Genomic DNA, 14,634 nt, shown 5'->3' on the forward strand with positions numbered 1-14,634 from the left:
TCTGATTTTTGTTTTGACTCCTCTCTTTGGCTGGAAAAATGGCTGTGTTTTTCTGTGTCGTGGCTCTGACCTAACATAATCATTTGTGGTGCTTTCACCATAAAGCCTATTTGAAATCAGACACTGTGGTGGATTTAACAAGAAGTCTATCTTTAAAATGGTGTGAAATACTTGTTTGTCTGAGGAATATTAATGATGGGATTTATGTTGTTTTGAATTTGGTGCCCTGCATTTTCACTGGCTGTTGTCATATCGATCCCGTTAGCGGGATCTCAGCCATAAGACGTTTTAACACTGTTGGTGTTAACATTCTGATCTTGCGGCGTGCACACACACACACACACACACACACACTTACAGTTGTGTCCTCCTGCGTTGCTGATCCTGAATGCAGTGAGGTTGAAGAGAAGACTTTGGAACTCGAAGGCAGACAGAAAAGGCCTTAGTCTTGTCTCCTCCTTGTGAAGTCTGGAAGAAGACAAACACAAACACAGGGCCATGATTACTGAGGACCGCAACATATTATTACAGTATGTTTCTATGAAGGAATGCATGAAGGAATGCATGCATGAATTAATCTGAAAATCTCACATCACCCACATCGCACATCTGAAATCTAGTATGGGATGTTTGCAATAGCATTGGGGGAGCTGTGTGCAATGTGGGAGCTGTGTACACCATAACTTTATCTCTGTTTGTTAAACAGCTCATACTCTGTCCTGTGTGAATGTGTTATATATGCGCAGGGTATGTCGTATCTGTCTATGAGTTTGTGTTGACAGTATTTTAAGTCCTCTCTCTCGGTCTCTCGGTCTCTCTCTCTCTCAGTTGGATCTGATATGATTGTAACAGGTCTCGGGTATGTGTAATTTCAACTGACTTGTGGAGTCACTAGTAATTACTATTGATGGGGAAACAAAGCTTGAGAATATCATTGAGAATATCCAGCCAATTGTGTCGAAAATCAGTTCATTACTCGAGGCATTGATTAACACAGTGTACACTAGTGGCACCTGCTGGTCAAAATAATTTTAAACAACCCAATTTTTATTGATTACGTCGCATGTGTCGCAGCGCGTGCGCAGGGTAGACTTTTGTCTTCTACTGAAATCAATACCAAACCAATCTGGTTGTTGTTTGACAAAACTAAGCACCGGACGTTGTGAATCATGTGCTTCAGATAAAGTGATACAAGCATCGGTACGCTGTTTTGAAACAAACTGCTTAGCGATTTTGTCGCATGCCTTAGAGCTCCAGTATCAAACTTAACATCACCAGTAATTAACAGTTCAAGGGTTGTTCATGTGGATTTTCCCTGTCATATGTTGTAAATTCCCGCTTCCCACTTGGTTAGAAAAGCAGCATCATTACTGCATTTTGAAATGTAGGTGGGACAATGTGCTGTTGGGGGCTCATTAGCATATTTATGAGTATTACAATTACATGGTGACTAGCTATAAAGGAGTCATGCACTTAAATCAGCCTTTTATTAAATCAGCCCTTCAATGTTTATGAACAATGTACATTAATTAGGATGAATTCCCCCCTTTATAGGAGACCAAAAAGAGTTTGCTGAAAGCCATGCAAAGAATAACCCCATCTGCCAGCTTCTCATAGGTCACCGCTGTTACAGTACACTGCTAATCAGCAAGTGATATGCATGTGGTTTACAGAAGAGACAGTAACGATTGGTAGTAACAAACACATTCACTTTCAAAACTTGCAGAACAGATCTTGTCAAGAAAGCACTGTATTCATACTGGCATAACCATCAAAAACATAATCTGCTACAACACTTCCACTGACGGTTGGCAACAACCTCTCTTCCCTGTGAAATGTTATTAACATGCTGTAAGGCGATCTGTGCCTCTCTGGCTGATAAGATTGCATGTTTTCTGCTCCTCCAGAGGATGGTGAAACAAATGAGCTGCCAACTCTGGATGAGCTCCCATTTCCCCCTGTAAATACGGACGATGAATAATGATTGAAGGTGGTTTTTGTTAAGCAAGAATTGTTAAACAACAGTGTTTTATACTATGACTAAGTTGATGTCCCAGGGACAGTTATTGAAAACATAGGTCAATCCAACCTGATTGTGGTAAGAGATATGGAAACGATTGTTCACATTGAGTGATTCACCTCTGAATCTACAGATCGCTTGTGTATGTGTGTGTATTTTTAATGCTCACTCCCATTAATAGAAATATAACCTTTCTAATGATTATAGTATTACCATACTAATTGGATTGTACAACCCAGAATGAAGGGTTTGAAATTATGAAGTGTCCGTTTTTTTCTGTGTTGATCTCCCTTACTTTAGTAGGAGTATAGCATATTTTGAAATAGAAGCTAAAATTGAAATGCTTGCATTAAAATGTAATGATTATCATCACCCATGTGATATGAGGATGGAATGTGATGGAAATGTGTATACTTGTGCTTTTCTATTTACCAATTTCAATGTTCTATGTTTGTCCTTTCTATAAACCAATTTCTCTGTTCATGCAAGTGACTGACTGAACGAATCCTTACAAGTAGCTGCAATTTGGCAGTATGCCAGACCTTATTTTGAGAACAAAATATATCTCAGTTTCAAGGTTTCAGCTTAGAGAGAAGCCTTGTGAGGTATTGGTCATGTTATGAACCAGTATTAGTCGGTCACAATAAACAAAACGGTAATGATGAATGAAATATGCTAAATCATGAAAATATAACTTATTTGTGTATAGCCATATATAAAACAACTGCGAGGGGCCCCCAGTAGAGCTTCTGACAGACATTCACTATGGTGCATTAACTTTTTCGGAACATCTCTAGCGCGCTGACAATAAACAATTATTCGAAGATTGACTTCAAAGTGTCGCTGTGTAAGAATTTCCACAACAAAACCTACAAGGCACCGAAACCAGAGGTTGCAGTTTCAAGTCCCAAAATAATTAATATATACTCTGCATCAAGTGTCCTTGAGCACTGGTAGTTTTACGTTGGTGGTGATAATTGGACAATTATTTTCTTGATTTTAGGTTAGCAAAGTGCAAAAATGCATTCTTGCAAATAGGTCTGCGGCCATAACTCTTTAATGCTCACATATCTGGTGGTGTAGCTGCACTGCAGCAGGACATTTCAGGTTGTTAGTGGCCAAGAAATGATGTGTTCAAATACCATAGGTGTTGTGACTGTACAAAATTATACAAGAATGCAGCATCATACTGACATTTATAGAAATAACACAAATAAATTGTATTTTAGGCAAAATGCCGAAATATAAAATATATTTTATATTTGAGATTCTTCAAAGTAGCCACCCTTTGCCATGATGACACCTTCCACCAGTCTAGCTACATTTTCAGTTTACACGTTTAGACATGAAGTCTATTTAATTTCAAGTTAAAGTATACTGTTAACTAGCTAGCTAATGTTAGCTGGCTGGCTCGCTAGCTAACGTGACGTCTATGATCTTATTATTCGTAACTCAGATCCATTTGCTTTGCTAGTTATAGCCTATCTATATCTATAGCCTAGTTACAAACTTTCTTTCGTATCGTCTGAGATTCCCAAAGATTGGAAAGCTGCCGCGGTCATCCCCCTCTTCAAAGGGGGTGACACTCTAGACCCAAACTGCTACAGACCTGTATCTATCCTACCCTGTCTTTCGAAGGTCTTCGAAAGCCAAGTTAACAAACAGATTACCAACCATTTCGAATCCCACCGTACCTTCTCCACTATGCAATCTGGTTTCAGAGCAGGTCATGGGTGCACCTCAGCCACGCTCAAGGTCCTAAACGATATCATAACCGCCATCGATAAGAGACATTATTGTGCAGCCGTATTCATCAACCTGGCCAAGGCTTTCGACTCTGTCAATCACCACCTTCTTATTGGCAGACTCGACAGCCTTGGTTTCTCAAATGATAGCCTTGCCTGGTTCACCAACTACTTCTCTGATAGAGTTCAGTGTGTCAAATTGGAGGGTCTGTTGTCCGGACCTCTGGCAGTCTCTATGGGGATGCCACAGGGTTAAATTCTCAGGCCGACTCTCTTCTCTGTTTACATCAATGATGTTGCTCTTGCTGCTGGTAATTCTCTGATCCACCTCTATGCAGATGACACCATTCTGTATACTTCTGACCCCTCGTTGGACACTGTGTTAACTAACCTCCAGACGAGCTTCAACTCCATACAACTCTCCTTCTGTGGCCTCCAACTGCTCTAAAATGCAAGTAAAACTAAATGCATGCTATTCAATCGATCACTGCCCGCACCTGCCCGCCCGTCCACCCAGCATCATTACTCTGGACGACTCTGACTTAGAATATGTGGACAACTACAAATACCTAGGTGTCTGGTTAGACTGTAAACTCTCCTTTCAGACTCACATTTAGCATCTCCAATCCAAAATTAAATCTATAATTGGCTTCCTATATCGCAACAAAGCATCCTTCGCTCATGCTGCCAAACATACCCTCGTTAAACTGACCATCCTACCAATCCTCAACTTCGGCGATGTCATCTATAAAACAGCCTCCAACACTCTACTCAACAAATTGGATGCAGTCTATCACAGTGCCATCCGTTTTGTCACCAAAGCCCCATACACTACCCACCACTGCAACCTGTATGCTCTCGTTGGTTGGCCCTCGCTTCATACTGGTCGCCAAACCCACTGGCTACAAGTTGTCTACAAGTCTCTGCTAGCTAAAGCCCCACCTTATCTCAGCTCACTGGTCACCATAGCAGCACCCACTCATAGCACCCGCTCCAGCAGATATATCTCACTGGTCACCCCCAAAGCCAATTCCCCCTTTGGTCGCCTTTCCTTCCAGTTCTCTGCTGCCAATGAGTGCAACGAACTGCAAAAGTCACTGAAGCTGGAGACTCTCTCTAGCTTTAAGCACCAGCTGTCAGAGCAGCTCAAAGATCACTGCACCTGTACATAACCCATCTGTAAACAGCCCATCTATCTATCTCAACCCAATACTGTATTTATTTATTATTCGAATCCAGGCACAATTTAGACTTTGGCCACTAGATGGCAGCACTAAGTGTGCCAAGTTTTAGAGTGATCCAGTGAAATCTCAAAATGTTGTATCAAGACTGCCCAAATAAGCCTAATTGGTTTAGTCATAAATTTTCAAGTTCCTAATTGTGCACTCTCTTCAAACAATAGCATGGTACTCTTTCACTCTAATAGCTACTGTAAATTGGACAGTGCAGTTAGATTAACAAGAATGTAAGCGTTCTGCCCATACCAGATACGTCTATGTCCTGGGAATTCCTTTGTTTCTTACAACCTCATGCTAATCACATTGGCCTACGTTAGCTCAACCATCCCGCCGACGGGACACCGATCCTGAAGCAGTTTTAACTAGTTTCTCATGGTTTGATGCTGTCAAGACCGGTACTACTTAATCACATTGGATGAGAAATAACCTAGCTTTGTCAGCTATTAGTCTACTATAGTGTGTCGGCTTGACTGATTTCCGTCTCTTCTCTCTCCATGTCACTCGTTGACACTCACAGTAGCCTACACACACAGCAACGCCTCTGCTGGAGCCTCACCTCTCTGCCTCCTCACCTTTGTGCTTTATCAACTCTGGTTAATAAAGTAGCTTAAAATTGACTTTTCTGCTGCTTCTCTCACTTGGATTGGACTGCCTCTGGATCCAACCAGGTCTAAACTGAACGGTGTAGTTGTCCTCAGGTCCATTTGGAACGGGTCTCTATATTTAAAAAATGTATTTATAAATAATGGGAAAGCCCCCGGTCCATTTCGGAACGGGTCCAACTTTTTGGACCAGTGAAGTCCTCTGGCGTGCGTGACACTGGTCCTGTAATTAAGCAGTTGCTAGGATAAGAGGAACATCATCAATGGACCAGGAAACCACTGGAGGTCTGGGTTAAGTATGTGGTGGGAGCCCACACACACACACACACACACACAGGCAGGCAGACAGCCGCATACTGATAGAGACACAGAGGGACAGGGGGAAGGAGAGAAAGAGGCTGGAGAAAGAGAAGAGTAAAGAGAAAGAAGTGAAGAAGAAGAAGAATTTAGATTATATATTTTAAACACCCTGTGTCTCTCCCCACAGTCTACAAGGCAATGAAGAACTACAAAGGCAAACCCATCCAACACTATTTAACATGAGGGCATCAACCACCCCCTCTGTCTTTGAACACCCCTAACTACCCCGCTACTCTCTGTGGTTGAGATGATCCTAGGAACCAGGCACGGCGCCAGGATTTCTTGCTCTCACGGGTGTAAGGGGGGTGCTTGACCAATACGTGGGTTTGCTAAGAAAATAGTTGATTTTCATGACTTCAGAGTTATAAGGAATGTCTCATATTTCAATAAAACAGATATGGCACAGAGCACATTCGATATATAGGGGCAAAAAAGTATTTAGTCAGCCACAAATTGTGCAAGTTCTTCCACTTAAAAAGATGAGAGAGGCCTGTAATTTTCATCATATGTAAATTCATTAAAAATCCTACAATGTGATTTTTGTCTGTCATAGTTAAAGTGGACCTATGATGAAAATTACAGGCCTCTCTCATCTTTTTAAAAATTCAACAAAATAACTAGAAGTCTAATTAATACAATGACAAGAAACGTCTTTCACGTTCAGCAAAGCTGAAAGCGCCCATGCAGTGAAGTCTTTCAGCAATAACACCACAATATATCCATCTTTCTCATCTCCCTCTTCTTCGGCCCCCTCGGAGACAGGGTCTGGGTATGGATTTTCAATTTCTACCCGCACTCTTCTCTTGATCAGCAAACAGTCCATTGCTGCTGGGTGAGATGGGCGACTCGCTAGCTAGTAGTTGTCTCACTTAACGTAGACAAATGTGCGCGGTCACACACACCAGACTCCTCCTCCTCCCCCCACCCACAAACACGTCATAGGGTACACGTGCGGCACGAGCACACAGCCAGGGATCGGATTGGGAACAGAATGGCTGGTTATTAACTTTGACATATTTCTTTAAAAATACTAAAATGCTTGAGTGGGCTTAACTGGGGCTACGCAGATTTGTGACGGGGCTACAGCCCCTCCTCGCCCTGGTGTAGCGCCATGCATGCTGGGAACAAAACCCCACTTACCCTGGATAAAACATTCAACACATTCACACAACACAAGTAGGCTCACAGTCATGACAAACAGCATGCTATCTGTCACCAAGACAACATTGCCAGGGGATGGGAGATTGTGTGTTGTGTTGCTGTGTGCTTCCCAAATGACACAAACACAGGCATGCACACTCACACACAGCCTCTGAGTCATTTGGAGAAAAAAAAGCTCAGAGACAGCTTCTACCTCCAGACTGTTGAACAGCCAACCCTAGCTCCCTAGCTCACTATCTACTTTGTATTGGAAATATACTTTGTATTGGAAATACAGTCATACTTGACATGCACATTGATAATTTATACTGCACTCTTCAAAAAAAGAAGGTTTTAAGTAGAACCATATAGGGTTCTTTGGTTTGTCCCCATAGAGGAAACATTTTAGGTGCAGGGTAGAACCCTTGGCAACGGGTTCTACCTAGAACCCTCAATGCAGGGGTCTTCATAGAACCCCCTGTAAATGATTTTTACTTAGAACCCTCTATAAAGGGTTCTTAGAACCATCAACAAAGGATTTAACAAGAACCCTTTTAACCACTAAAGGATCTTCCAAGAAGCCTCTATGAAGGGTTCTACTGAGAACCCTACATTTATTTGAAGTGTTCTTCTTAGAACCCTCTATGAATGGTTCAAACAGCCTTATTAGCCTCTAAAAATAAAATAACCCCTAAATGACATTATCACAAGGCCTTTTTTTGAACGCCTAGTTACACACTAACAAAGTGTTCTTGAAAATATATCAGATTACTCAAATTCCCGAGGTTAACGTTTTAAACACTAATGCTCAGGCACTATTTAAAAGAAATAAGAAAACAATTCAACAAAAATCTCATTCAGAATAAGAACAGTTCTTTGTAGAACTCTTCTTGCTTTCCAAAGAATCCTTCTTGCCTTCAAAACAATCATCAAAGAACCCTTTCTTCCAAAAACAGTTCCACATATCAAATTTTATTTGTCACGTGCCGAATACAACAGGCGCAGACCTAAGTGAAATTCTTACTTACAAACCATTCACCAACAATGCAGTTTTAAGAAAAACAACAATAAAAATAAGAAATAAAAGTAACAAATAAATAAGAGCAGCAGTAAAATAACAAGAGGCTATATACAGGTGGTGCTGGTACAGCGTCAATGCACAGGGGCACCGGTTAGTTGAGGTAATTTAGGTAATATGTACATGTAGGTAGAGTTATTAAAGTGACTATACATTTGATTAGATGTTCAGGAGTCTTATGGCTTGGGGGTAGAAGCTGTTTAGAAGCCTCTTGGAACTAGAATTGGCGCTCCGGTACCGCATGCTGTGTGGTAGCAGAGAGAACAGTCTATGACTAGGGTGGCTGGAGTCTTTTTATTTTAGGGCATTCCTCTGACACCGCCTGGTATAGAAGTCCTGGATGGCAGGAACCATTGGTCCCAGTGATGTACTGGTCTGTACGCATTACTCTCTGTAGTGCCTTGCGGTCAGAGGGTGAGCAGTTGCCATACCAGGCAGTGATGCAACCAGTCTCGATGGTACAGCTGTAGAACCATTTGAGGATCTGAGGACCCATGCCAAAGTCTCTTTAGGGCGAATGGGTTTTGTCGTGCCCTCTTCATGGGATGTTATAGGTTCTACGTAGAACTCTTTGCTTTACAAAGAACCCGTCTTCTAAAACGTAAAACGGTTCTTGGTAGAACCCTATCCTGTCGCAAAGAACCATTTTTCAACCCTTTTTTCTAAAAGTGTGTATATCTTAAGGTGTACATATCGGTTTCATACCATGCATACTACTTCCTTTTTCTTACTTATTTTATTATCTGACTTGTGATTGTTATTGATTTTGATATGTGTACTGCATTGTCGAGAGCTTGCACGTAAGCATTTTGCTGCACCGTTTATACCTGCTCTAAACTGTGTACATGACAAATAAACCTTGATTTGGCGAAGCTCTTAAGATCTACCTAGGAGAGAGAGCCCCAGAGAAAGACATTTACATTTAAGTCATTTAGCAGACGCTCTTATCCAGAGCGACTTACAAGTTAATTTTTTTTTTTTTTACCTTTTATTTAACCAGGCAAGTCAGTTAAGAACACATTCTTATTTTCAATGACGGCCTGGGAACAGTGGGTTAACTGCCTGTTCAGGGGCAGAACGACAGATTTGTACCTTGTCGGCTCGGGGGTTTGAACTCACAACCTTCCGGTTACTAGTCCAACGCTCTAACCACTAGGCTACCCTGCCGCCCCAGACATTTAAAAGTCCGCCTTGCATCTTCTCAGCTGAGCTTTCTCGATATAGCAATGTGGTGCCATGATAAGATGAGTGCTCCAGGACGAGGTGATGCTGTGTGTGTATGTGTGTGTGTGTAGGGCCAGATCTCTGTCTCTCTAATGACGTGTGTGGAGCCTGTCACCAGAGAGGGCCCACACAATGACAGTCCTGTCTCCAGGTCCCGCTGCTCTGAGGAGGCAACCAAAGTCCCCCCTTCACCCAGGCTGGGGGTTGTGTGGGAACTCATTACTCATTATGCGTAGTCACAAGAAAGGACATAGCACTGTCTGTCACAAAGCCATAAGGCAGCTTCCATAGTACAGACTTAAAAATAATAGTACTGAATAGTCCAAGATAGGGGTTCTTTGGCTTGTAACTATAGAGGAAGCCTTTACGGTGCTACATATTGTAAAACCCTTTTTTGAAAGTTCAATCAATAACCATGTTCATAAGGTTCTAAATGGAACCATTATGGTACTATAAAGAACCCTTTCCTAATGTTCTATAAAGGATCATTAAATAAGGTTTTACATAGCACCATAAAGTGTTCCACTATGGTTACAATCCTTTTTGGGGCTGTATAAAACTGTTTTATGGCTCTTTATAGAATCTTTATGGAGAATGGTTATATAGAGAACCTTTCACAATCTGAAAGGTTCTTTATAGATCCTTCTGAAGAACAATGGTTTACTTATGTATTCAGTGTTATTGCACCAGCTGACAAGTTGAATCAACCTTGAGAACAGCTGGGGGTCTCCGAGGTGAGAGTAAAACATTCTCAGTTAACACAGCCATACAATAGCCTTTCACAAAACACCACCATTAAACACAGTCATAAAATGACTTGGCATAGCACAACATATTAGATAAACGGGAATGACGCTCTCACTCACCGCTGCACAAAAAGAGCTGTGAAGTAAACCACGCCCCAAAATATTCTAATGAGCTGAATGTATGAATATCACACAGCCATGGAGATGACAATGTTCATCCATGCAGTCTGAGGTTCATACACTGTACTGTAAGTAAGGGTATTACATATGTGTATATGATTATATGATTATATGATGTAGAGTGGCATAATAGTAGATGTATAGCCGTATTTTATATACACGTCAACACATGCTATGCACACATATCACACCCACACCATTTTGTTTTTACCTGAGAGTGAAGGTGTGCTGGGGAGCGAGGCCTGGCTGGTGGACAAGTCCAGGTTGGGGTGAAAGGTCAGCTGACAGGGTGATTCCAGATCCTTCCAGAAGCACAGTGACACTGGGAGGGAGGAGGCACTGGGCCTCGGCCGTGAAGGTCAGGGAGAGGAGCTGGCCATAGCTCAGGAGATGGTTCCCCAGGAACTTCTCTACAGGAGCAGAGAGAGTAGGCAGGCAGACATCAAGGGTCAGGGGATAACCATGCAGGCATTTAGCTTTCTCACATCCTGTCAGAGAGAAAGAGAGTCTTTGTGTGTTTCAAGTTCAGCTTCCCGACATCTGACAAACATGCTGGAAGGGGGAGTAGTGTTGAATGAGAGCTTTGGCGTGTGGTGTTTATATATATATATATATATATATATATATATATATATATATATATATATATATGAGAGAGCGCGTGTGCATGTGTGTGTGTAGTGGAATGCGAGGGCCAAGGCTCTTGTAACCCACAGAGATCACAATGGGAGTCTGGCTGTGATTACCCTTCGTCTTATCTCTGGCTCATTACAGCACATTAACACCACTTCAAAGAGCTACACACAAACTCGCGCACGCATGCGCATGTACAGGCACACACTCTACAAACCAGCACACTCACTGCAATGATCAGCACCCAGGGATCCCAAATACACTTTAATAAAAGAACACATGGGAAAAACTATCCCTGAAAAAAACAAACATTTTGAGTTATGGGTGGGTGAGGAGGAGGATGCAGAAGATCCTGTTTACAGAAATATGTGAAAATGAAGCACTATGACAGATAAGGAAAGGTGGACGGGCATTTCATCATTCAAGATTGATTGCAGCAATAAAAACAGGAATCCACCTTAAAAAAGGCAGATGTTTTTCAGTAAGGCAATACACAACTGCATAATCTGCCGCAGTATGAATGATACTCTATCAGACCTGGGGCTCTATTCAATCTTTGTCGCTGAAGAGCAACAGACTGCGCAATAGAAATGTAAATGTAATTTCTGATTGAACAGACATATGCAGTGTTTACCGTGAATGCATTTTCCACTACCACGCTGACGTTGCCTTCAAATTTCAGTCACGTTGTAATATTGAACTTCCGTGATGCTGATTGAATAGAGCCTCTAGATTCAAATACTAATTGAAATCTTTCAAACGCTTTGAGCATTTGCTTTAGCCTCCCTGGAGGTTGACTGGGCTTGCACTTTTGGGACTATTACTGTGTATTGGTTCCATTGCAAAAGGCAAGTTCAATTAAATAGTATTTTAGCCCAGGTCTGTGTTTCAACAGTGCAGCCCCCGCTGTTAGTCTGTGTGGCTGGCTGAGGTAGTGTGTTTTGAGTGTAATGGTGTGGGTCATGTATCCTGGTCTCTCCTGGTGATGTTAGGGCTGCAGTAGACACACACAAACACACACACACACACAAACACACACACACACACACACACACACACACACACACACACACACACACACACACACACACACACACACACACACACACACACACACACACACACACACACACACACACACACACACACACACACACACACACACACACACACACACACACACATACACACACACACACACACAGCTGTCTACTATCTTCACAGTCACAGCTGATCTGAATCCAGGACCAGCCCTTATCATCTCTACCACGCCGCTCGGCGCCGGATGACTGCCCTCCGGGCAGATTTGTCATGTTTTTGCCTGACCTGCCCCAGGTTGATGTACCGGGTATATGGGCTGATGTGCTTTTGGTCGACTTGCTCTGACCCTATTGTCTGACTAGTGGGTACTGTTGTGCGTTTTACTGTTATTTGCTTTGGATATTCAAGAGGTGGTTCACGTGGTACCCTTAAAACGTCAGGGACACTCAACCACAAATCAATTCATAGGCACTTGTGTTTAACTAAGAATTTTGTGTAATTACAGTTTTTTTCAATTGCTAAACGACAGTGGACACAACTGGAGTCACATGTGCAAAACTCTAACTACAGTCTGCACAGCAGCAGTTCATGTGGACCAAACTCTAGTTCGTTTTTCATTGCTTGAACACAGTTTTCAAAACTCTACACACTTATCCCATGACTTTAACCACAACCTGCACAACACTGTGGATTTACAGCACTTTTTTCAAATGCTAACACACTGCTGTCAAAACTGTGAACCACACATTCAAAACGGAATAGATTTCAGCCTTGTGCCTTTCAAACACTGCTGATTGCAATTTCAGCTGAAAGGCAAAGCAGGTGTCTTGTTTTAGACTTGTTAGTGAACACACACACATATTACAGTATATATAGGTAGAGCTCAGAAAGACTCATTTTGGAAATGGAACAAGGAAGATGGGTTCGTGGAGGGAGAAGGATGGCAGGGAGAGGGCGGATGCGTGGAGGAAGACAAAGAAGACAAAGAGCTGTTATTTCAGATGAAATAAGGGCTACACTTATAGACCATGTCGTGAACCATGGTCTCTTATTGAGAGAGGCAGGGTTGAGGGTGCAACCCAATCTGCAAAGATCCACAGTGGCATCTGTAATGCGAATTTTCCATCATACAAACAGGTGAGAGTTACATACTTACAGTAAATGAAAACATTACAGGAATCTATTTTGTATTGCAATTATAGAATATTTACACAGATATATATTACAGTAAGTTTGACTGTAAAATATATTTTTACAACAGGACCCAAAGGCTGCCCCCAACAGGGGGAAGAGGAAAAATATTTTCAGATGCGCAGGAAAATGCTATTGTTGACATGGTTGTTGTCAACAATGCAATAAAACTGCGGGTAAAAGAGCAAAGATACCAATATGTCCAGGTAAGACGTCTGAGGTTACGCACACAGCTATACAAAATATTTACAGTTAAAAAAAACACTAGCATTTCTACAGTAAAACTGTGCACTTACTGTTTTTCAGAGAGTAATGGAGGTGGAAGCACTGGAAAGACAACATTCATTTGTATTTATCGATGAAGCTGGATTTAACCTTGCCAAAACACGGCGCAGAGGAAGGAATGTTATAGGTCAAAGGGCCACTGTGGAGGTTCCAGGCCAAAGGGGGGGAAATATCACCATGTGTGCTGCAATGGCCAATGATGGTTTGCTTCTCAACACACCACTCATTGGCCCATACAACACAGAAAGGCTTATAGCTTTCCTAGAACAGCTCTATGCTCAGCTAGTGCCAGCAGAACAGGGGGAGCCAGTAAGAAACCCACAAATTTTTGTCATAGTTTGCGATAACGTTGCTTTTCACCACTCTGCAGCTGTCACAGATTGGTTTGCAGCACATCACAGATTTATGGTTTTGTACCTGCCTGCATATTCACCCTTCCTCAACCCAATAGAGGAGTTTTCTCTGCCTGGAGGTGGAAAGTGTTTGGTCACCACCCACATGACCAAATGTCTCTTTTGGAAGCCATGCGTGCCGGATGTGAGGACACGAGTCCAGAGGACTGCCAGGCACTCCAGAAGGTTCTTCCCCAGGTGCATAGCAAGAGAAAACATTAGATGTGATGTTGAAGAAAACCTGTGGCCTGATGCTAGAGAGAGGCAGGATTAGCCCCTCAATTATTTGTTTGAATTACAGTATGTACTTTTAGTTTCTACCTTTTTTTTCTCATTACTGTAATTCCGTAAATTACTACAGACTATTGAAGCAAACTGCTAATTTTCATTTACCTTAAAGGATTGTTATGTTCTAAAAATTTTTTATAAATCATGTGAAAGAATGTCACTTTTTTCTTTGAAGAAAATATTACTTTGTATGAAGTCACTGAAATTGTTCAAACTGTAAAGATGAAAAGTTTGTATTTTCTGTATTTGTCACGCCTTTTATGTATTGTATTTTCGTATTGGGGTTTGTAGTGTTTGGGATTGTAGCTGATTAGGGGTGTGTGTGTGTTAAATAGGTTGGCTGCCTGAGGCGGTTCTCAATCAGAGTCAGGTGATTCTCGTTGTCGCTGATTGGGAACCGTATTTAGGTAGCCTGGTTTTCGCCTTGTATTTCGTGGGTGATTGTTCCTGTCTCTGTGTTAGTTTTCACCG

General features: G+C 42.0%; 1 protein-coding gene across 1 annotated transcript in view; it reads right to left on the reverse strand.

Moving 5' to 3' along the window:
- LOC135544568 (laminin subunit gamma-3-like) overlaps positions 1–14,634 on the reverse strand; it is a 269,997-nt gene that overhangs the window by 106,914 nt on the left and 148,449 nt on the right. Inside the window, exons 10-11 of the mRNA XM_064972283.1 lie at positions 10,545–10,743; positions 359–468 (exon numbers count right to left, since the gene is read on the reverse strand). Coding sequence (XP_064828355.1) covers positions 359–468; positions 10,545–10,743 — 309 coding nt within the window. The remainder of the gene's footprint in view (positions 1–358; positions 469–10,544; positions 10,744–14,634) is intronic.

The sequence above is a fragment of the Oncorhynchus masou genome, chromosome 8 (assembly GCF_036934945.1).
Source record: "Oncorhynchus masou masou isolate Uvic2021 chromosome 8, UVic_Omas_1.1, whole genome shotgun sequence".
Classification (NCBI taxonomy): Eukaryota; Metazoa; Chordata; class Actinopteri; order Salmoniformes; family Salmonidae; genus Oncorhynchus; species Oncorhynchus masou.